At 36.4% G+C, this 22,771-nt stretch overlaps 1 protein-coding gene across 2 annotated transcripts in view; it reads left to right on the forward strand.

Moving 5' to 3' along the window:
* The window catches only part of LOC126248413 (protein zer-1 homolog), a 171,780-nt gene that overhangs the window by 73,979 nt on the left and 75,030 nt on the right, over positions 1-22,771 (forward strand). For both annotated transcript variants that reach the window (XM_049949387.1, XM_049949379.1), the window contains exon 6: positions 12,940-13,111. In XM_049949387.1, the coding sequence (XP_049805344.1) occupies positions 12,940-13,111 (172 nt within the window). The remainder of the gene's footprint in view (positions 1-12,939; positions 13,112-22,771) is intronic.

Below are 22,771 nucleotides of genomic sequence, written 5' to 3' on the forward strand. Positions count from 1 at the left end.
ACTTCTTCAACTGTGCTTTGCCTAGTGCAAAATCTGTCTCTCACAGCCAGCTCCCTTTGGTTTCTCTTCTCTTGACTAATGCCTTAAAGCATTTTTCCCCAAATCCAATTTTCTTGCTCCTCATATGCTTCTTGATGACTACATTTGCCACCTCATTTACAGCATCCCTTACTTCTTTTTGTATGTTGTCTGGGTTATTAAGTGAATCCTCTTTCTGCAGTGTTTCAAAGTGGCCACAGAGCTCGACCTGAAATTTGTCTTTCTTTGTAGTGTCTTTGTAGTGATGTGGTAGCTTACTACTTTCTTAATTTTGGTTTGGACTCTGGCTGTGGTTTGTACTTGTAGCCAGCTTTTTACGAGGAAGTGATTGCTCACAGACACTGCACCACGTGTTGTCTCTACATCCATCACCCAGTTCATTGCTTTAGTGTCAATTGCAGTGTGATTCATCTGATTAACTGTTTTACCATCTGGTATATATCCCTCCATTTGAAATTTGTGCTTCTCATGAACATCCCCATTGATGTTGCAGAGGTGATGAACCTGGTGCCATTGTGATTGCTGAGTTCAAGTAAATTGTCTTTTAGTTGTTGAATGGATACATCTTCTTGTCCCACTTTGGCACTCATATCATCACCCAGTGAGACTTCACAATTCCTATTCAGAATGGCATCAACCACAATCTTCGATTCTGCATAGAAATCATCCCTTGCTTGGGGATTTCCTTCATTCTTTGGGTGTACAGAAATTCACAAATGATATTTACATCTATTTATGTCTGTTGTTAATACTGCTGTCCTTAGGGGTCATGGATGAAAACCCAGAAAGACTCGCAGCTAGAGTCTTACTCTCACAGAATCCCATATCCAGTTTGTGTCCTGAACTGCAGCTTCCATAAAAGATTGCATGCTTTTTAACATCAAAGACATAAGAATCCTTCCAGCAAACATCTTGTAAAACAGCTCAATCGATTCTACGAGGAGTGTTCAAAAAGTATGGTGACTTTATATTTTTATGACAAAATATTTGTTTATTCATCAGTATTCATGTTGTCCCGTTCAAAGTAATCCCCCACAGATATAATACACTTGTGCCAACACTTCTTCCAATCCTCAAATCACTTAAGCACTTTTTGGTATAGCCTTGAGTACTTCCAGTGATGCAGTTTTTATTTCCTCAGTTATTGAAAATCTTCTTCCTTTCATAGGTCTCCTCAGTTTTGGGAACAGAAAAAGGGCACAGGGGGCCAAATCTGGTGAGTATGGTGGCTGAGGCATGATTGTCTTATTGTTTTTGGCCAAAAAATCTCTCACAAGTAGCGATGAATGAGCAGGTGCTTTGTTCCGAAGCAAAAACCATGAATTGTTTTCCACAACTCCAGATGTTTTTTGCTTATTGCTTCTTGCAAATGGCACATAACGTCAAGGTAATACTCCTTATTGATAGTATGACCTGGAGGCAAAAATTCATGATGCACTATGCCACGGTAATTGAAAAAAACAATGAGCCAAACTTCGATATTTGATCGAACTTGGCATGTTGTTTTCAGTCTTGGCTGTCTGGGATGCTTCCTTTAGGACGATTGGGCTTTGGTTTTGATGTCATAACAGTAAACCCATGTTTCGTCACCAGTTATGACCCTTTTGAGCAAATCAGGATCAACAATGACGTCATTCAAGAGCTCCTTGGGTGTTGCACATGCGGCGGTTCTTCTGATCGAAACTGAGAAGTTTGGAACAAACTTTGCTGACACAAGTCTCATGCCCAAAACATCCAAAAAAATTGCATGACAGCAGCCGAGCGATATGCTAACATTCTCAGCAACTTCTCTTACGGTAATTTGATGGTTTTCCAAAACAATTTTCTTCACAGCTTCGACATTACCATCTGTTGTTGATGTGCAGGGGTGTCCAGAGCGAGGTTTGTCATTGGCATCTTCTCAGCCATCTTGGAAGAGCTTCTACCACTTGTAAACTTTTATTTTTTACCTAGAGCAGACTTGTCGTATGCCACTGTCAACATTTCATGTGTTTTAGAGCACTTGATTCCATTTTTCACACAAAATTTGTTGCAAATTCTTTGCTCCATTTTTTATAATAATCGAAAGTTGCCAAGCACACTAAAGCACATCTAACCTTTCTGTCTGTCAAAAACAAACAAAGTATGCTGTACACATTGAAACTGTGAACATACGTTGGTAACACGTGTACCAACATTACAAAAAAAAAATAAAAAAATCAACAATCGAATGTACATTGCCCGTGCAATTTGAAAAGTCTCCTTACTTTTTGAACAGCCTTCATATATCTTTGATCTCCATGACTAGCGTGATTGAGGCAACTGTTTATATAAAAACTGCAAATATTCCTTTCCCAGTTCATATACCTTGGTATCTCACTTTTCGTGTATTTTTGTATTATGATACTCTAAGGGTTCCTTGTAGCATATTTACCATTACAAAGTTTTCTGTGATGGAGTGGTAACCCATCGCCAACCCCCAACCTGGAGGAACATGGTTTTTGACTTTGCAGTAGCCTTCCCCTAGATAAATTTGTTTCTCTACAACTGTCAAGGCTAATCTCCCCTTTCCTTAAAAATGTGACAGGGTGAGTGATAGGAGTTGGGAAGATTGGGCTGTGAGGCACATTTCATCTGGTTCATTGTGTAAGACCAGACCCTGCCAGCATAGCTCTTCAGTATCATGTGAACATGGACAGTCCTACTTCAAGGCAGTATTTCCTGGAGAGTTCACTAGGTGCATAAAAGGAAATTTCTAAATGGTCTTATTTTTATCATTTGCAACAGAATAATTAACAGTACATATTGTTTTATGAGTCATATACAGCATTCGTGTAATAGTTGCTTACGTTGGGGAATATTGGTGTGGCCATTCATGTGCCTGCTGTGCAAGTGTTTAGTTATATGGTTTGGAAGAGGAGAATCAGGTGTTTCATTTAGAAGGTCAGTTGTTTTATAATCATTATGGTTTTATTTCTCTCTCTCTCTCTCTCTCTCTCTCTCTCTCTCTCTCTCCCCCCCCCCTCCCCCCCCCTAAATTACCACACCTCTGAGTTCCATATTGATCTGTGCATTGGTAATTCATTTTGACATTGTCCCATCTCAGATTTGTTGTACATACCTGAACCAGTTTTCTACACACTGATCACTATTCAGCTCATATTTAATTGCAGCTGTCATATCTGAGCCTGTTTTCTACTTATCTACAGCCATTGAGGTCTTTTGAATTGCAGTATGTTATGTACCATTGCAAAATATGTCTCAAATTATGAAGGAAAACACTGTTCAGTGAATCACCATCCCAAAAGCTATACTTAATCTTTTGCCAACAAATATTAACATCAAAATTTGTTTGTAAATGAAATGCATAAAGAGTGCCATACTAATGAGATGTTTTAGAAAATTTGCTGAGCTAATGAAGTAAAATGTTTAAACAGTGGAAAGTTTAGAATCTAGTACCAGTAATATTTTGAAAAGGATAGAGGAGACACTGAGTTGCAGAAAGCCACAACAAAAAGACTGCCATACCTTTAAACTTTCGGCCAAAAGGCCTTCTTCTGATGTAGGAAGCACACACACACACATTCACACAAGAACAACTCTCACACATGTGACCACTACATCTAGCTGCCATGTGATGACTAATGGCAGTAAGTGAGCTTGCCAAAGTACCACGCCCTTTGGACGATGTCACCCAGCTGGATACCTGACGACATTACAAAATCATTATGTGCTGAGAAAGCATAAAATCACACATCAAGTAACTCTACAGGAAAGAAATTTACAACAAAGTGAAGGAGCTAGACAAGCTTTGGAACATGAAAACTTGCCTTCTGGCTTCCTTTGTCTTCTTCTGTTAAGATGCTGTGATAACTGAATCATTCCACCTTTTGTGAAGGTTGTTCATCACATTCAATCTTCAGCTGCAAACTAGATCACCAGATGAACCAGCCTGGCCCTGATTAGGGAAAGGATCTGCCACACACAGTGTAGGCTCGAAGAGATGGGAAGAGGACACTTTATATCTCAGCAAAGAGGAGACACTGAGGCGCAGAAAGCCACAACAAAAAGACTGCCATACATTTAAGCTTTCCGCCAAAGTGCCCTCTTCTAAAGTAGAAAGAACACACACTTTCACACAAGAACAACTCACGTACACATGACTACTGCCTCTTACTGCCGTGTACAGGTGGTCCTGATGACTACTGGCAACAAGACAGCTTGCCAAAGCATCACACCCTTTGTACGATGCTACCCAGCTGGATACCTGACGACATAAAGCCATTACATGCTGGGAAAGCCTAAAATCATGCATCAAATACCTGATTAGATAGATGCTGTCAGCTGGTCTCAGACCAACAAAGCAGAACAGTGAACAACATGCAGACAATCCACTTAATGTGAATATTTGTGGTGAAATCAATACAAGAACTGCCACAGAGAACTGTAATCAATTGTACAGACAAAACAGTTGCATGAAATCTTACCTGTACTTGGAAAGGGACTAACTTTCATAGCAATGCTGATGACACTGTCATTTTAGTGTAACAGCTTGTCCTTTCTCTTTCTTTTGATGTAGAGGAAGAAACACATTGTGAAAGCCAAAACTCTCGTAGGAGGAGATGAATGTGCTTAAGCATCTCCTGAAGATTCTGAGAAAGTCATCCTACCTGCCGACAAAGGAAATTCTACAATATTGCTGTGCTTCAGTATACAAGAAACTGTACAACCCACTGGAGGATGACACCTACAGAAAACCACATGAAAAGGAAGAGCATCAAACTCTTCCATAACACTTTCCAAGAAAAGACAGTGAAAACACTTCGTTCAGAGGGCCTAGATCCCTAATACAGTATGGACTGTGTAAAGTCCATAAGGAAGGGGTTCCACTCCTCCCTGTCATAAGCATCATTGATGCACCAACAGAAGAGTTAGCAAAACACCTGAAAGCAATGCCAGGTTGCTTTGTTGACATTTGCCAACAACACATATGGAATTCAGCTCTTTTCATCTACCAATTTCAGAGCTTCCAATTAAGCCAGGAAGACCTTTGGTGAGCTTCAGTGTGCTTTCTCTCTTTACTAGGACACCTCTCAGAGAACCTCTTGGCCTCTTTAGAGAGAAAGTCTTTGAGCTCATTTTCACATCAACATAATTCGTTATGATAGAAATGTTTATGAACAGACTGATGGAGTGGAGATGGGCTGCCCACTATCACCAGAGGTAGCGAACATGTTGATGGAGGCCCCTGAAGAAGAAGCCCTTGAATCAGCAGTTTGCAAAAGTCATCCTTTTTCTTATGCGTAAATGATATGTTTGTGATCAGGCCTCGTGCAAGGCAGCGTCTGTAAGACTTTCTTCAATATCTGAACTGATTTCATCAAAACATCTGGTTCATAATGGAGACTGAAGAGGACAACCAACTTCCATTCCTGGATGTGCTGGTAAAGTGGAGACCAGTTGACACACTAAGAGACCGCGTTTACCATAAATCAACACATACAAATTTATCCATACACGCTTTCAGCTGTCATGCTTCTTCACAATGAAAAGACATACTCACCATTCTATTGTGCATGGTTCATGAATACTCTGAACAAGAGAGCTTAGCACTGAAGCTGCAGCACTTTCAAATAGTTTACCAGAAGAATTATTAGAGCCACCATCAGATCAAGCATGCCATGAAACTGAAGGAGCCAAGGCAATGAAGGTCATAGATAAAGACAGTGGTTTCTAACTAAGTAAGAATTAAGATCTTGGCTTGAGCATGCTCAAAGCACAATGACAGTCTATGGGTAGATCCATTCATCCCATGCCCAGCTGAAGAGCTTAGATCATACCATGGAGAAATGCTTCCTCTGCATCAGTAGTATCACCAGCCTCCTTCCCAGTGGAGCTTTCAATGTCGCAGTATTTTTCTTGATGCTTGTACTTGTATGTAATATGTGCATGTGAATACACCTTCTCATCAGGTGTTCTGAATACTCACAATTTCTGCAAATAACTCAGTCACTATTTGCAGGATCCACTACTGAGTTCTGGCCGGCTTTGCTAATCATCCATCTTCACCTGGCAGTTATGTGTGGTGCTGTAAGAGAGTCTGTTCTCGTACTAACATCACCAAATCAACAGATATCTAGATGTCAGTTTAACCTGTCATTTTAACTTCTATAGTCTTCAACATCATAAACATTGTTTTGCATTAACATTCTTTCAGAACACCAGATTAGTATTACAGTTGCCTGAATAGGCAGTGTTCTCTATGTGACAGATCATCATCCAAGGTCCAAAATCACTAGCATTTCATATCTCCACCCAGAGAAGAAGTGTGTCGCACATTCTTGTCCTTGGTGCTATTCTATGGGCCAAGCTCATCTCAGAGTGCATGGAGTAAACAGCTCCACATCACAGCCGGTGGCACTGTTTTAAAGACCATACCACTCCCAAAACATAATGCTTCTATGGTACTCCATCACTGCACAGGATTTCCCGTGCAGTGGGCTGTCCAGTCTTCTTGGCTCATTTACACATTAAAAAATTTTCCAACATATTTCATCTGCTAAGTTAAACATTGAGTGTGACATTTCTTGAAATATGGCCTGTGACAATATGTATCCTGCCATGGAGGTGGAAGATGTCTGAATCATTCTTTTACATTGACCTCATATTGCTTTTTGCATAACTTATACAATTGTAATGTTTTATTATTGAGACTTACGGTGACATTTTACACGTCTTTTAACACTAGTCATGTTGTTGTATTCTTTTGAGAACAAGAGAAAATAGAAACTTCATTATTCCATTTTAGTTTATTTTTACTATCTATAACCTTTGCACATTTTTCAGAATGTATTTCTTTAAAATTTATTTTTCATCTGCCTGCATGAGGAACCATATTCCATACAATTTCGGAATGAGTATGACCTTCTTCACTTATATTCCTTTACATCATAATCTATAACTCTTTCGATATTCTCTTGCAAACATTATCATTGTATTTAATGCTGCTTTCCCATTTGTAGGATGCTTTCGGAATACTGTCTCTTAATTTCTTATAAGAACTGATACATTACCTTCACTCAGAGAGGAAAATACTCCTTCATTATTCGTAATACCTGACAGGTCAGTGTTCTGTATGAAATCTAATCTATTCCCTACAAAAGTAAAGGTCATCTTGTCTATGAGTCCAGCTTACCTAGGTGTAGGTCATCTCATCCGTGAGTCCGCCTAGCCTTACAAAAAAAGAAAATGCTCAGTGCTATCCCTTCTCTAGGTTCACTTTGCCTAACCCAGGCCATCTCAGTTATGAGTCCACTTACTGACAATCTTTCTTATACCATTTTATTTCGGCTCGCATCCTTCTGTGTACTGTGTTACCTTCTTAACAATGGAGAAGTGTTGTAGTAATTTCACACCCCTTTTCTCCTGTTGCTCGATTTACTATTATACATACATTTCATATGTTTTAAGATGTTAGCAAATCATTCACTTCCTTCCAACGTGTTTGATCACTTACACAGTATTGCATGGTAGAGTAATTATGATGTACACATACGTGGAAACAGTGTTTGCACAGCAATCACTGACATAGTGTAACTGAGGTGGAATAAGGGGAACCAGCCCGTGTTTGCCGAGGCAGAAGGAAAACAGTCTTAAAACCCATCCACAGACTGGCCGGCACACCGGACCTCGTCACTAATCTGCCAGGTGGATTTGTGGCGGGGACCGGCATGCCTTCCCACCCGGAAAGCAGTGCATTAGACTGCACTGCTAACCAGGGGGTCTTAGTGTATACCATACTGAATAGAAAAACTCAAAACAAAACACCCGAACTCTCAGACACACAGTACAGAAGACACACGGTAGTGTTTCTGTGTGAGGACCAGTCCCAGTGACGTACAGGCCAGGAAAGCCCTGGATTCAGCACATTTGCAATAATGACATCTAGCAATAATATTTGAAGCAATTACACTTCACAAAAAAACTCAAAAGAAAACATCAGTATACTCAGTCCCACTGTGCCGGGGGCACGTGCAAAGCATTGATGTCCGAGAAATGCACATAGTGACAACCAGAAGATGCAGTAGCCATAGCCAGCAAACACTCCATATGACCCATGGACCCCTCCCAGGTGTCTTTCATGAGACACCCTGTGATTTCCTTTAGTTTTTGGTGCATTCTACAAGCTCTCATTATATTTGTCACCTTTCTACTTTAGTTCTTAAAACATTAAAACTATATAATATGTTTAATACGTCTTCTGGTACCAAAATGTCCATATCCTTTGTGTATTTACCAATGTTAAGTCGTATCCTGTCTTGTAGGAAATACACAATTTCCAGTAACTGGAACTTTGATCATTTCTGCAAAACAAAGCATCATCGTGAATTTTCAGTAAGCCTGTTTCTGTACTTGGTAAAGCTTTTTGTTGTATTAATGACCATTTTTCACTGCAGTATGTTGATGCATTTTGTCTAGTGCTCCTTTTGATTTTCATAACCTCAACATTTGGGTTGTTACATTTCATGAAATTCACTCCAAAGATGGACCCAGGTCCTTCAGATTTTGTTACTGTTCTCATTCCTAATGGAAGTCGCAATAATTTGTCTAGTACTGTTTTGAGAGATGCCTTTACATTGTGTATATCTGTTTCATATTCTTGTACGACTAATACCCAGCACATCAGACGAATCTGTGGAGTCCGCTTTTCATTAAGAATGTTAAGGCTTAATGGTCCATTTATATCTCTGTCTTTGAGTCCCACATTAATGTTTGAAATTTTTGTACACTCGGAACTGTCACCAGTAATTCCTTTTTTGTGGCTGTGTAGTTAATTTCTGTTTTATCTAAGCTTTGGCTGTTGAATGATGTGGTATTATGAGTACCTAACTCTTTTTCCCACGTATCTCGAAATAATTTACGAGCGATTCTGCAATCTGATGCATCTGTAGAAAACTTGAAATATTCATTTATTTTGGATGTTTGAATATATGGGCTTGGACTAATGCCTGCTTAATATTACCAAAGCCTCTGAAGTTTCTTTATTACATCTCCAAACTGCTTTAATAAAGGCAGACGTGTCGGATCATTCATTGGTTATCCTTTTATAAATCGTCCGTAGAATCCGACTAGCCACAGAAATGAGCACAATTGTTTCATATTTCAGGGTTCAGGTAACTCTTTTGTTGCCCTTGTTCTGTCAGTGTCTGATTGTATACCTTCAGCTCCCATGGCGTGTCCTAGAAATTTAATTTCACTTCTCCCAGAGTGTGATTTAGGTAACTTAATAGTAATACCCTTTTTGTAGAGTTTACTATAAGTCCTTGGAAGTAAATTACAATGTTCATTCCCTATGTTTGATATTATCAATACATCACCAACATAAATTATCAGATCTTGCAGTAACTCATTATTTAGGGCTTCATCAATTGCTCTTATGAGCACCAATACTGAAATATTTAAACCAAACGATTGTACTCTTTACAATTTTCCTTCAGAGAGGAAGGCAGTAATTGCTCTGGAATCTTTGTGAAGTCTCACCTGCCAATAGTCAGTAGTGACGGCCATTGAACTGAAATATTGTGCATTTGCAAACTTTGACAATAGTTCTGCTATACACACTGGGCAATCATGTTCTGTTTCAATGTGTTTATTCAACACACTCACATTTAGAATCAACCGTACGCCTCCTGTGGATTTTCGTACAACTTGTAGTGGATTATTACAAATGCTCTTGCTTCTTTCAATTATTCTATTTTCTACCATTTTTGCTAATATCCTCGTGTACTGCTAGTCTTAAATTTAAGGGAACAGCATTTGGTTTACAAAAGAATGGTGTACTATCTTCCGTAATTTTTTTACACATTTATTCACCAATAACTCCAGGTTTGTCAGAAAATACCTCTGGAATATTCTTGTTTCTGTACGTTAGTTAATACCTTCGACTCCTGAGCCATTTCTCTTATTTGTTACATGGATCCTATATCACTTAATAATACTGGTTCTTTTTTTTTTAATTAATTCTGTGTATACTGCTAATCGCCAAAAGGCATGCATTAGAGTTCTCTTCCCTCATTACTTTTAAGCAATACCTTATGCTTGGACTTATCATTGTACCGTGATAGTGCTTTGTTCTTAAAGTCTAAGTGAACATTATAAGTAATCAAACAGTTAAGACCTAAGAGCACCTCTATGTTTATGTTACATACTGCAAACAAAAATCAAACACTGGAAAATCCAGGGTTGAATATAACAATATTATATTATGAAAAGGAAAGTTGCTACTCACCACATAGCGGAGATGCTGAGTCACAGATAGGCACAACGAAAAGACTGTGACAAATAAAGCTTCAGCCATTAAGGCTTTCGTGAACAATAGACGCACACACACACACACACACACACACACACACACACACAAAATCATTGACTGGAACATGGCCTTTGAGAGTAATGATGGGACCAGCAGAATACCATTATATGGCTGCCCACACCATCACACTTCCACCTCTGTGCTTAACCATTGGAATCAAGCAATCAGGATTGTAGGCTTCTTTTGGCATACTCCAGACATAAACACAGCCCGATATTGGAAATAATGAAAATGTTGACTCGTCAGACTATATGACGTGTTTTCACAGATTTATGCTCCTGGCACCATATTTTATGCTTCTTTGTGTATTTGTTTAACCACCAGACTGCCCCACTCGCAGTGTCACAATCATATGCAACTCTATTTCCTTTGTAAATAAATTGTAACTAATATTATTGATAGTCACAACACTCTACTCAAATTACTAATAAATCTTAGTCAGCATTTTAACAGCTCACAATGTGTGCGGCCTGGACTGCAACAGCTGTGAGTTGTCTAGTGTTGGTGTCGTGGAGCAAAGTCTCATAGTCTTATTGCATAGAATTCCCAATGAGTAAATGGAGCAGGGACAGTTGCTCATAGATAGAAAGCTTCTCAGTCGGCTGCTCCCACTTCTTCATTGTTGGGCACTCATGTTGCATGAACCATCACCTTCACTCTTCTTTGTATTTTATTGATAATTCATTGCAGTCAGAGGCTTTTGCTATTTTCCGACTACTAATAAACAATTATTCTTGACTTCGCAGTACCAAAGTGGAAATAAATATAAAAAAAGTGTTGTTGATGTCAAGGGCACCCAGCCTAACTTGCTAGCAAAATCTTCATAATTTTTCAAAATTTTTTTATCTTGTAATAGTTGCTCTCTTTCCACTTCTCCACTGTTATTCACGTCCATCAGAGGACACTAGATGCAGCATCACGGTGGTCTGATTGATGCTTTTACTTAAGTGTGTAATACTTGTAAATGCACATAATGTCTCGTCGGGTATCTTTAATACTTACAATTTCTGTAAATAATTTGGTTGCCGTTTGCAGTAGCGGACCAGACCTGCTACTCGGTTCCGGTCTGCGGTGCTAATGGTTCTTCTACACATGGCTGTAAGAGAGGCTGTTCTACTGCTAATGTCACCAAATCCACAAATACCCTGATGTCAGTTTAACTTATATATTCTTCAACATCATAAACAGCAGTTCACATTAAAGATCTTTCCAACACCAAATTAGTGTTATAATTGCCTGAATCAACAATGTTGCCTATGTGACAGATCGACACCCAAGGTCCAAAATCAACATAATTTCATATCTCTGCACAGAGAAGCAGCTGGCTGCACATTATCATCCATTGCACAATTCCTTGGGCTGAGCTCATCTCTGGTGTGGCACCAGTATGAAGTAAGTGGCCCCACATCACAGCAGGTGGCAATGTTATAACAGCAGTGCCACTCCCCATACATAAGGCTTCCATAGATTAGTCTGTCTCCGCACAGAATTTCACAGGCAATGGACTGTCTGGTCTTTTTGCCTAACCTACACATTAAGAATTCTTTCAACATATTTCGTTGGCTAAGATAAAGCTCGAGTGTGACATGCTATTTCCTACAAAACAGCCTGTGCCACTACAAGCCATGAAAAGTTACATGGGACTGAACTCGACAGTGGGAGGGCTGGAAGTGTATAATACAGCACCCAGTGGAAGATAAGTCAGTCATCAGAACCTTCTGAAGAGAACAGTATGTCAGTTTGCCAAAATATTGCACTATTTGGACAGCCATCTGATTTCCTGAGAACATTTGAAAATCACTGGGAAAGCTTAAAATCACAGTTATGTTCTTGTTTATACTTCATCTTCAAGGATTAGTCCTTTTGGCTTGTTGTACCTCAGAGTTGTTTACACTGCTTCCTTATGGGATGTCCAATGTTTCACTTTCCTATTGGATTATATAGTTTTGCAGATTTAGTTATCCTATTATTAGACACACGTTGGATATTGTCTTAACAGTTGTGTCTGTATTTCTCAGTTGTAATGGGTCCAAACATTTAATCTTGTCTAATGTTTGCGTTTCTTTTATGATCCAGTAATGAATGTCCCACTATGATGGAAGTAACTTCATCTCTGATGATTCAGTTCCTTGTAATTGATCAGTCCAACATTCGCTAATATACAGCAGCAAAGGCAAGGTTGTTAATTTGTAAAGTGACTCACTTTACTTTGTAAAGTAATAGCTTACGAGGTCACTGTGTGTAAATTTATTTTCACTTCAACTAATTATTTCTTCGTCGTTTTATACTTTCTGAGTAATGCTTCCTGTACAGTTGTTTCTGTTAACACACAAGGATAGCTAATGGAACACAGACTTATTTCAAAATGGTTGAGGCCATCATTGTCAATTTCTTTAACGTTTTGTTTCAGTAGCAATAATTCCATTACGTTACAAACGCTTGCATTTTCCATACTCGTAACCTGATGAAAAGTTTCATCGTTTTGTGGTTTTATTTGTAAAATTTAGTGGAAACCTGTCATGAAATTCATTAAATCATTTTCTTTGCAGTGCAACACTCTTCTACATAGTAAAAGGAAAAGAAAAGTACACATTTGTTGTTAAAATCAGACGACGTGTTATTTGTACGTTACTGAATGGTATGAGTGCACACAGAGATGATGATACAATGATGCGAAATGGCTGCCTTACGTTATGCCAGTTCAAGATACCAGAAGATGTTGTAAGTATTTCCTAGTTCATGTTTACTTTCTGTGTGTTGTTTCATATTTCAGTAATAAGTAATTTTTCTGGTGACGCAATTCATTTATGTTTTACAACATCTTTAATAACATTGTACATGTCATCCTTACTGTCATCAGTCGCCATTTGCTTAGTTTTGTTAGAATGGTGAAAGAGAAAAGGTAAAGCATATGTTCAGTTGGACATGGATGGAGAAAAAACTTGACCAAGACTTAATTTAAATAACCTTCATGACATTTCACTGAATTATGGAAACTGTAGAAAACCTTAATCAGCATGACTGTGTACATAATCTTCTCTATATATGCGTCCAAAAGACAGTGTCCTGACCGACTGGCTCCTCATTGCCCAGCCCAAACCACTAAGGATAGGTACTTGAAACTTGGAGAAAGTGTGGATCTTATACTGTGGGCATTGTTTAAGAAGAGACTTTTCAACATTCAAATCCTAAGGGGGTGAAATAGGAGATGAAGGCTTTTTTTATGTCACTATTAAGGTAGTTTTGAAGCTAGATGTACAAAAATTGGTACTTGATTTCTCAGCCAGAAATAAAGAAATTTGTGTTTCAGCACTTTTGGAAATGTAACCCTGTTGGGGTGAAATAGTGGGCAAAAGCCTTTTTTGAAAATAAGTACTAAAATATTTTTATAGCTATATCTATGAACATTGGTATTTGACGTCTCGGTTACAAATAAAAAAAATACGTGTTTCAGTGTTTTTGAAAATTGAGACCTTAAGGGGGAGGGGGGGGGGTGAAACAGGGGATGAATTTTTGTATGAAAGTATTTTGTTATGAAAGCATTTTTAAAGCTAAATCGGTGAACATTTAAATTTGGCTTTTCAGAAATAAAAAAAAATGTGTTTCAATGTTTTTGGAAATTCAACCCCTATGGGGGTGAAATGGGTGATGAAAGTTTTTATGGAAATATTTCATTGTGCAAGAATTTTGAAAATTTTTATTTGGTTTCTTTTAGAAATAAAGCATTCGCATGTCACTCTTTTTGGAAATTCAGTCCTCGGGGGTAAAATGGGGAATGCAAGTTTTTATGGAAATATTTCATTGTGCAAGCATTTTTGAAGGTAAATCTATGAAAATTTATATTTGACTTCTCTATTAGAAATAAAACATAAGCGTGTCACTGTTTTTTGGAATTTAACCTGTAAGGGGATGAAATGCTTTATGAAAATATTACATTGTGAAAGCATTTTTAAAGCTAAATCCTTGAAAACTGGTGTTTGGCTTCTTGGCTAGAGATGAAAAAATATGTGTTCCACTGTTTTTGGAAATTCAACCCCTAAGGGTGAAATAGGGTCAGACTGATTCACTGACTCATCATCGCCCAGCCCAAACTGCTAAGGATAGAAACTCAAAGTTTGAAGAGAGTGTGCAGCTTATACTGTAGGCATAATTTAAGAAGGGATTGTCTGAAATTCCACTCCTAAGGGAGTGAAACAGGGGGTGAAAGACTTTTTAAAATTGTATCCCTATTAAGGGAATTTTGAAGCTAGAACTACAAAAACTGATATTAGGTTTCTCAGCCAGAAAATAAGAAATACTTGTTTTAGCATTTTTGGAAATTCAACCACTAAGGAGGTAAAGTAGCTGACAATATCTGGAATTTCAACCACTAAGGGAATGCAATAGATGATGAAAATTTTTAAGAAAATATTTTGTTACATTAAAAAAATTTACAGCTAAATTTATGAAAATTGGTATTTCACTTCTTGGTTAGATATAAAAAAATATTTGTTAGAGGATGAAAGTTGCTATGGTTATTTCTCCACAAAAATGCAAAAGCCATGATTAACAAAAACTTTGGACTCCGGCTACCAGAATTGTGTTTTGGTCAGAAGTACATTTGGCCTTAATTAGCTTGAAAAGCTTAGAAGGTGTTGCAACTTGTGAACAACCTAAAAATTTGAATAAATAAAAACAACAACAAAAATCTGTGCAGGTCATACAGACTACACGAGTGAAGCAGTGGCCGCTAAGCTAGTCTGTTCTATACAAGTGACCACATTGTGTATAACGGAGGATGTTGAGACCATCTCCATCATTTTGCAGTTTTTCTGCCCATTCGCAAGTGATGCATTGCAAAAATAACTGACAATAAGTTGTCATACTAGCTCAGATTTCTCTGATTTTATTGCCATGGTCTCTTTGTGACCTACTTGTGGTAGGAACTAATGTGTTATTTCGCGCTTTTTGGGACACAAATTCATGGGAATGTCAACATTAAACTTTCATGTGGTATTTGTTATTGTAGTTGGATGAGCATATCCCTAATGTTCTTGTGCTACTCAAAGAACTCCATTATGAATCATGCTGCTATTCTTTGAATATTTTCTGTCTCTATTAATACTACTTAGTGGGGATCTTAAAGTTGGAAGCAACACTTGGTAATCAGTTTAACAAGGGTTATGCAAGCTACTTCCTTTGTGAGAGACCTACATTTCTTTAGGATTCTTCCAGTGAATCCTAAACTGTTTCCTATCTTGTTAGTAAGTAATTTTGTACTTTTCCCACTTCAAAGCATTCTGGGGACATACTCTTAGGTGTACCGTCAAAACTTTTTGGTGAGTAGGAACTTCATCAAAACGTTGTGACAGCATGATGCCACAACTTGGCTGATAACCTGAGAAGATTTCCACAATATAAATTCATTGAGAATGCCTGAATTCTCATATACTGTTAAATATTCAGTAAGTGTGACTATTTCCAGGTATAAATCACCAATTGTGTAACCAAACAGTAATGGACCTTCAAATTGTTTATACACAGTATTTTACATTTTCATATGTTGAAGGTAAACTGTGATACCCTGCACCAAGTGTTGATGCTCTACAGGTCTTTCTACATTTTGTTACAATTTTTTGCTGCTATTACTTTTCAGTGTACAGCATGTCATTTGCAAAAACTCATTGAACTTCCAAGATTACTGATCAGGTGTTTCATGAACAGGATGATCCACTTAAACATTTCAACACAAATAGCTCTGGAACAAGTATAGATATAAAAAGCAACTTTCACTTGTATGAATGTAAGGCAGGGGCTCATTAAATTAAATACTATGAGATATTCTAAAACATAAGAAAATATTGTTTTCAACGTAAACTTATATTTTTTTAAAGAGGACACTCCATGTTATTTCTTACACAATCAATAACATGAAAAATCACAAAAAGAATGGCATTGGTTGCATTGCAGTACATTAGTTACAGCCCAAGAAATTGAAAAGCAAAATTGATGCTTGAAATAAATGAAATGTGTCCCTATTGCGGATCCCATGATGCAAGTGTGAACTCCACGTTGCTTGTAATTATGATGTGACTAACACACTATGATGCAACAAATGCTGTACTTATTGCTATTTAAACTGTTATTAAGTGGAGTGGAAATAATACAGATGTCCAGTCACACACAGTGAAAATTAAGGAAAGGGTTTACTCATTTGTGCTTTATTGATCTTTAATTGCATGCTAGGATGCACGTAATGGTAACGAGAAACTGAATATCACTGGTCAGGGCAAATATAATTAATGGCTGACCAAGGATCTAACAAGGTAGCAAATGGTAGTTGTATGTAGTTCTGTGACTGAACACCTGTATTGTTTCCAGTCTACTTAATAACAATATAAACAGCAATAAGTAAAGTGATTGTTGCTTTGTAGTACATCAGTCACATAGCAATTATGAGCAATGTGGGATTCATGCTTGCAACTCAGGATGTGCAGCAGCGGTGCCTTTTTTATAAAAAATATTATTATTATTATTATTATTATTATTATTATTATTAGAAGTGTCAACTATACTTTGTAATTTCTCAGGATGTAACTGACATATTATTGTGATGCATCCAACACCATTCTTTTCTTGATTTTTCATGTTATTTATTGGGTAAGAAATAATATGGGATGTCCATTAAAAAAAATTGATTTTTAATGTTATTTATTGTGTAAGAAATAATTTGGGGTGTTCATTTAAAAAAAAAAAAAAAAAAACATAAGTCTATGTTGAAAAATAATATTTTCTTATGTCTTAGAATGTCACATAGTATTTGCTTTTGTGAGCCCCTGCTTTACATTCATATCCATGAAAGTTGTTTTTCAGTATCTGTTGTTGTTCCAGAGACTTTTGAACTGAAATTTGTATTGGACAACCCTGCTTATTTCCAACTGTGACACTCAGTTGTGATATTTCAAAATTAATTTTGCGTCTGATGATTTTTTCCCCATTAGTGTACAACATGCGGAGTTTTAAGTGCCAAGGACTCTTCAATTCAGTGCTGAATCTTGTCCAATATTTTGTAAGCTCATATTTTGTCCACTCAGTGACAGTGTTGAACTATGTCATATGTCTTCCAAAAGTCAAGTGGCGTTGCTTTACCCTGAGTGCTGCTATCTGTCAGATATTAGAACAACCCTGTTCCTTATAAAAATGAGTTTGTGTCACGGCACTCAATGATTAATTGGACTTTCTGCCATCAAAGAAATGAAACTTGTTGTTTATTAAGGAAAGACAATGGTATTCTTACAGTGTTTAATGCAAACGAGGAGTCCTAGTGAAAGATGGTGAGATAGAAGAGAGCTAGTTGAGACACTAAGTTTGAGGTATCTGTAGCTTTTGAATTACAAAAACTTCGCTCTTCATGAGTAAGGATATACATAAGAAACAAGAAAAGTAAATGATGTGATTTACAACTGTTGGAGGAAGAGGAATTTTGCTTCAAACTATGGACCAAGAAAGACAAAAGATGTGGAGAATGATTAAGGGACAGATGATAACAACATGATGATAACAGAAATTCCAGAATGGCTACAACTAACAAAAACTAATGAAAAGCAACCGCTCATATGCAGAAAACACACACACACACACACACACACACACACACCTGGATGAAAATGGAAATAAAAGCCTTGACTTGTGTTTTTTTAATATAATACGACTCATGAACAGTAGGTCAACATGACTTCAGTGCGTCATTCCAGTATCCATAATAATTCTTCTGAATACACTTCGTAGTAATATCATAAATGAAGACCTCTCTTTTGTTCTTTATGTTCTGATGTTTGTTACATTTGATATCCACTCTCTCCAACAAAAAGCCAAAGCTCTAATTTTTTGAGAAATTAAACAGTTGTATATATCTCAAATACTGAAAGCATTTTATCATTTGTTTTATACGTTAGAGCCTAACAAATCCCAATAGGGAACTGCAATTCACACAGATCGACTAGCCATACACATAAGGCAACATTATCCAATGTCAACAAGGTCACTGTTTGATTCTGAAGAATCATTCAGCCCTGCAAACAGAAAGATTCTGTTGGTATAGGGTCATTCCATATCAAATCGCCCAATAAAAAATAAATTTTACACCCACCTCCTGAGATTTTCATGAAATTTGGCTCAAATGGTTCTAATACCATCCTGACAACACCTGCAATTTTTTTTTTGCTGTATCTCTTACAGTTTTTTTTTATATAAATTTTTAAAGTTTTTATGTTTTGCGTTTTCTGAACCTTCGGAAATGGTCAATTTAATTTGTATTCAAAACTTTAAATTTGCTTATCTTAAAAACTCTTTTAGATAACATCATGAATTTTTGCAGCAAGTTTATTTATTATACATATTTGAAGATAAAAATGATGATATTAAAATATATTAATATTTTCTATGAAAAAAATATATATGTGTGTTTTTTTTTTTTTTACGGATGTTTTGTTTTATAAGAATTGCAATATCTAGAGTCTCAGACCTGATAGAATGCTCAAATTTGTTTTAATTTACTCTTAAACATATAGGCTATTTGATAAAACAAAAATAATGATGGCTTTTTAACATGTTTATTAATTATAGTAGATTACATTAGAATTATGTACAAAGATACTTACGACACTTATGTATAACCCAACTGATTGCTTGAAACATTGAATTTTTTGAGTAATTTTGTCTTTTTAATAAACATTAATGCTGATTCAAACTGTTTTTCCACTTCATCCAAGAGCTTTCAGTTCTTTTGATACAGTCTTTTTTGAAGTAATACATTCTCCCAGTGCCGCTTGATTGAGGTGCGTCTACTACGCAGACTATGTGCTCCAAAGGCACTATGCAGGAATCTTCTCTTTCAGGCCAATAAAATGATGCAGCAGGTCCTGAAGGATGTAGAAATAGAATTTCTGCATCTTCTTCATCATTGAATATTGTTTTTACCAGTCCAAAGTACCAGTTACCATCATAATTTGCAGCCACATAGCTATTTATGGATGGTTCAACACGAACCCAATCAGAAGAAGAATGGAAAGAAAAGACTAAGGAGGGTTTTACACTATCTGTAGTCCTTCTAATTTCAAGGTTGTTTGTTGGAAGTGGTTTGAAGTTATGAAAACTTCTTGTTCCAGGAATGGTTCGGGTTGCTGAAAAACGTTTTTCTAGTTTTAACCGTAGCAAATCAGCTTCTTTTTTGTCAATAAAGTGAAAATGAATGTTTTCAATATTTTTTTCACAAAACTTATACACATCGATTGCTGTCATTACTTGTTCTTTGTCTGAAAGCTGTAGACTGGCTTTCCTTAAAATTCTTTTAATAGTTCCTCCTAGGCCATCACAAATTGACTTCCCATGACTTGTTGCAAAAAAAAGAGTGTTGGGCCTTCAAATTAGTCTCTCAAGTGTTCAGTCAAATTTTTAAAACTGTTTCTATTTTTGTACTGCCCAGCACAACCATCTGTAAAGTAGTGAACTGAGTCAATGTCAGTATGATGTAATGACAGCCACTTTGTAATTTCTTTTTGTACAAAGTTAACAAAACCAGTGTCATGTTCTTGGTCATCACTAATAAAACAGTGGTTGGAAACAAAAACATTGTTTTCCTCATTTCTTAGAAAAACTCCAACTGGGTGTAGAATACAACCACCTCTATTCCAGTGGTAAATTTGGATCTCATTTTGTATAACAAAGGAATAATTTTCACTGAAATCCATCACAATAATTGCTGTTTTGGGTGGTGGGTCTTCTTTCAATCTTTTAAAGGCTGCTGATTGGGATTTTGCTATAAACGAGTTCGGGGTGAGCTTTTCCAATGACCTGACCAATAAAGAAATGTAGTCTTCAACACTGATAGACTGTTTGATAATTTCTGCCCTGTCTGTGTTAACCCACTGACTGATTACAATTTCTTCTTCTAAATCATAATATTCACTTAGTTTTTCAGTTAAGCACTCTGTTAGTGCAGTATTTGCAGGACAACTGTTGCAATGATGTAGCATGCAGTTTTGGTTTTCTGTGTTGCACACAAGCATCTTAATTAGGTCTTTATAAGATTCTTAAATTTTCACAGCATCCAGTAATAGTTTAACATTCTGGTGGATACTGCATACACATACAGTGTGTGTGCCTGCAGCACCAGCAAGGATACACCATTTAGGTCTCAAGAAACAAAATTTTGAAAATCCTATTTCTACCTTGGGATTCTCCTATTTGAAATAATAATAGAGTTCTCTCAAGTTACACAAAATGAGTCTTTTTTGCATGTACACATTTTCTTGAACACTTACTTTGTCTTTCGTTCCAGGTAGCACTCTGGAACTTTCATCCTTTTCATAAAAATCTGTTACAAGTCTTACTGTATTTTCAGAAAGAGTTTTACCTTCTTTTGGACCAGGAGTTTCCAAAATACCCTTTTCAGATTTTAGCTTTCTAGCTTGTCGCACCATGTACTCACTTACATTAAATTCTTTCATCACTTTATTTCGACTCCAAGAATCTGGAGCCAAGGTCAGAATCTGGATTTTTCTAGACCTCCCAACAGATGAAATCTTCTCATTCATAAGAGAAATCATTACATCAAAATCCTTTGCTTTCTCAACCACACTTTTATCTTCTTCGTCATCATCAGAACTTGGTGCATCATATTTTAATGCTTTTGAAACCGCCTTTTTTGCAGTCTTTTCAATACTGCTAACCTTCCTTTTAAAATAAGACCCTTTACTTTGTTCTGACAAGCCATGAAGCTTTATTAGTGTTAAACCTAAATAATCGAGAACAATGTTTGTTTGTACGAGGGATTCATTTCTGGATTCCAATGATTCTAATTCAACCATGACTTCATCATCTGTTTCACTTTCATTGACTTCAACTCTTAATTTTTCCTCACAAAAGTTACGGCATATTGAGCAAAGCTTTTGTCCGGGTTTTATGCTAATATTTTTTGTCAGTAATTGTTTAGAAAGATCCAAGCCTACACTTCTCAACGATTTTTTGATGGGCTTTTTGTGTTTTTTAGTTGGTCTACACATGTTGTTTGATACTTTTCAAAAACATTTAAAAAGTAGTAGCTGTGGTGTGAACATATATTCTTAAATTCACACAGATTAATTCTAGATCGTAAGTGGATCAAATCTTTTTCTTCCTCACTCAATTCTGATACTGGTTGTAACTTTTTTGAAGGTGTGTAGGTTGTTTGGAAACAGTCAGATTTTTTAAATAACCCTACACTACAGGTTTGAATATCTGACATACTGATTTCACTTTTGGTCTGATTACTGTTCTGGTTACTTTTATAGGATATTGGAAAAGAATCTCTGTAAACTAAGTAACAGTACTTACTGAGAGTTCGAATAAACTTAATAAAATACTATCCAAGCACTATTTAACACTGTAATAATTTTTTACTTCAAAACACAGGAGTAACAAAACAAAATCCAAGTGTACATTGCTACTCCAAGAAGACAAAAACTTATTTTCGGTGTCTAAGTCACTTGGTATTTTTTGTTTTTAAAATATAATTAATATTATTTTAAAAATTAGATAACTATTAAACAGGTTAAAAAGCCAACATAATTTTTCTTTTATCTAATAGCCTATACAATTAAGAGTATTTTAAAACAAATTTGAGATTTCTATCAGGTCTGAGACTCTAGATATTGCAGTTTTTGTAAAACTAAACATCCGTTAGCTAAAAAAAAATAAAAAACTTGTAAATTGTTTTTCATTTGGAAGATTTTAATATATCTTTATGGTAATTTTTTTTAACATTTAGATATAATACACAAACTTATTCCAAAATTTCATACTGATATCTTGAGTATTCTTTAATATACAAATTTTTTTAGTTGTGAGGACACGCTAAGTTACAATTTCCGACTGCTGAAACAACGCCAAATCTAAAAACTTTAAACATTTATAAAAAAAAAAAAAACTATAAGAGATAGAGCAAAAAAATTTTACAAGTGCTTTCAGGATGATAAAAGAAGTAATTGTACCAAGATTCATCAAAATCTGACATGGTTGGTGTCAAGGCCTGGGTGACTTGACATGGAATGACCCTATAGTACACTGGATTTGTGTGAGATAGAGGTACTTATTTGTTACACATTACATTACGTAGATCCCAGCATAAAGAAGACCTCAAGGAATATCAAAGAAATCTGTCCTGTTTTATATATTCTGTACAGTATGAGCATCTCCTCTCTGTTGTGGGCCAGATCATCCATATACCATTTTTATATTTTCTTTTTTTGTTTATGTGTGGATGTAGTTTTGATTAATGTTGAACAGGAGTACCACAAATCAGTGACTATTTTAAGAAAGTTATAAAACACTGTTTAACAGTATCCTTCCCGGTTTGTATGTTGC

This window comes from Schistocerca nitens, chromosome 1 (assembly GCF_023898315.1).
Source record: "Schistocerca nitens isolate TAMUIC-IGC-003100 chromosome 1, iqSchNite1.1, whole genome shotgun sequence".
In the NCBI taxonomy this organism is placed as follows: Eukaryota; Metazoa; Arthropoda; class Insecta; order Orthoptera; family Acrididae; genus Schistocerca; species Schistocerca nitens.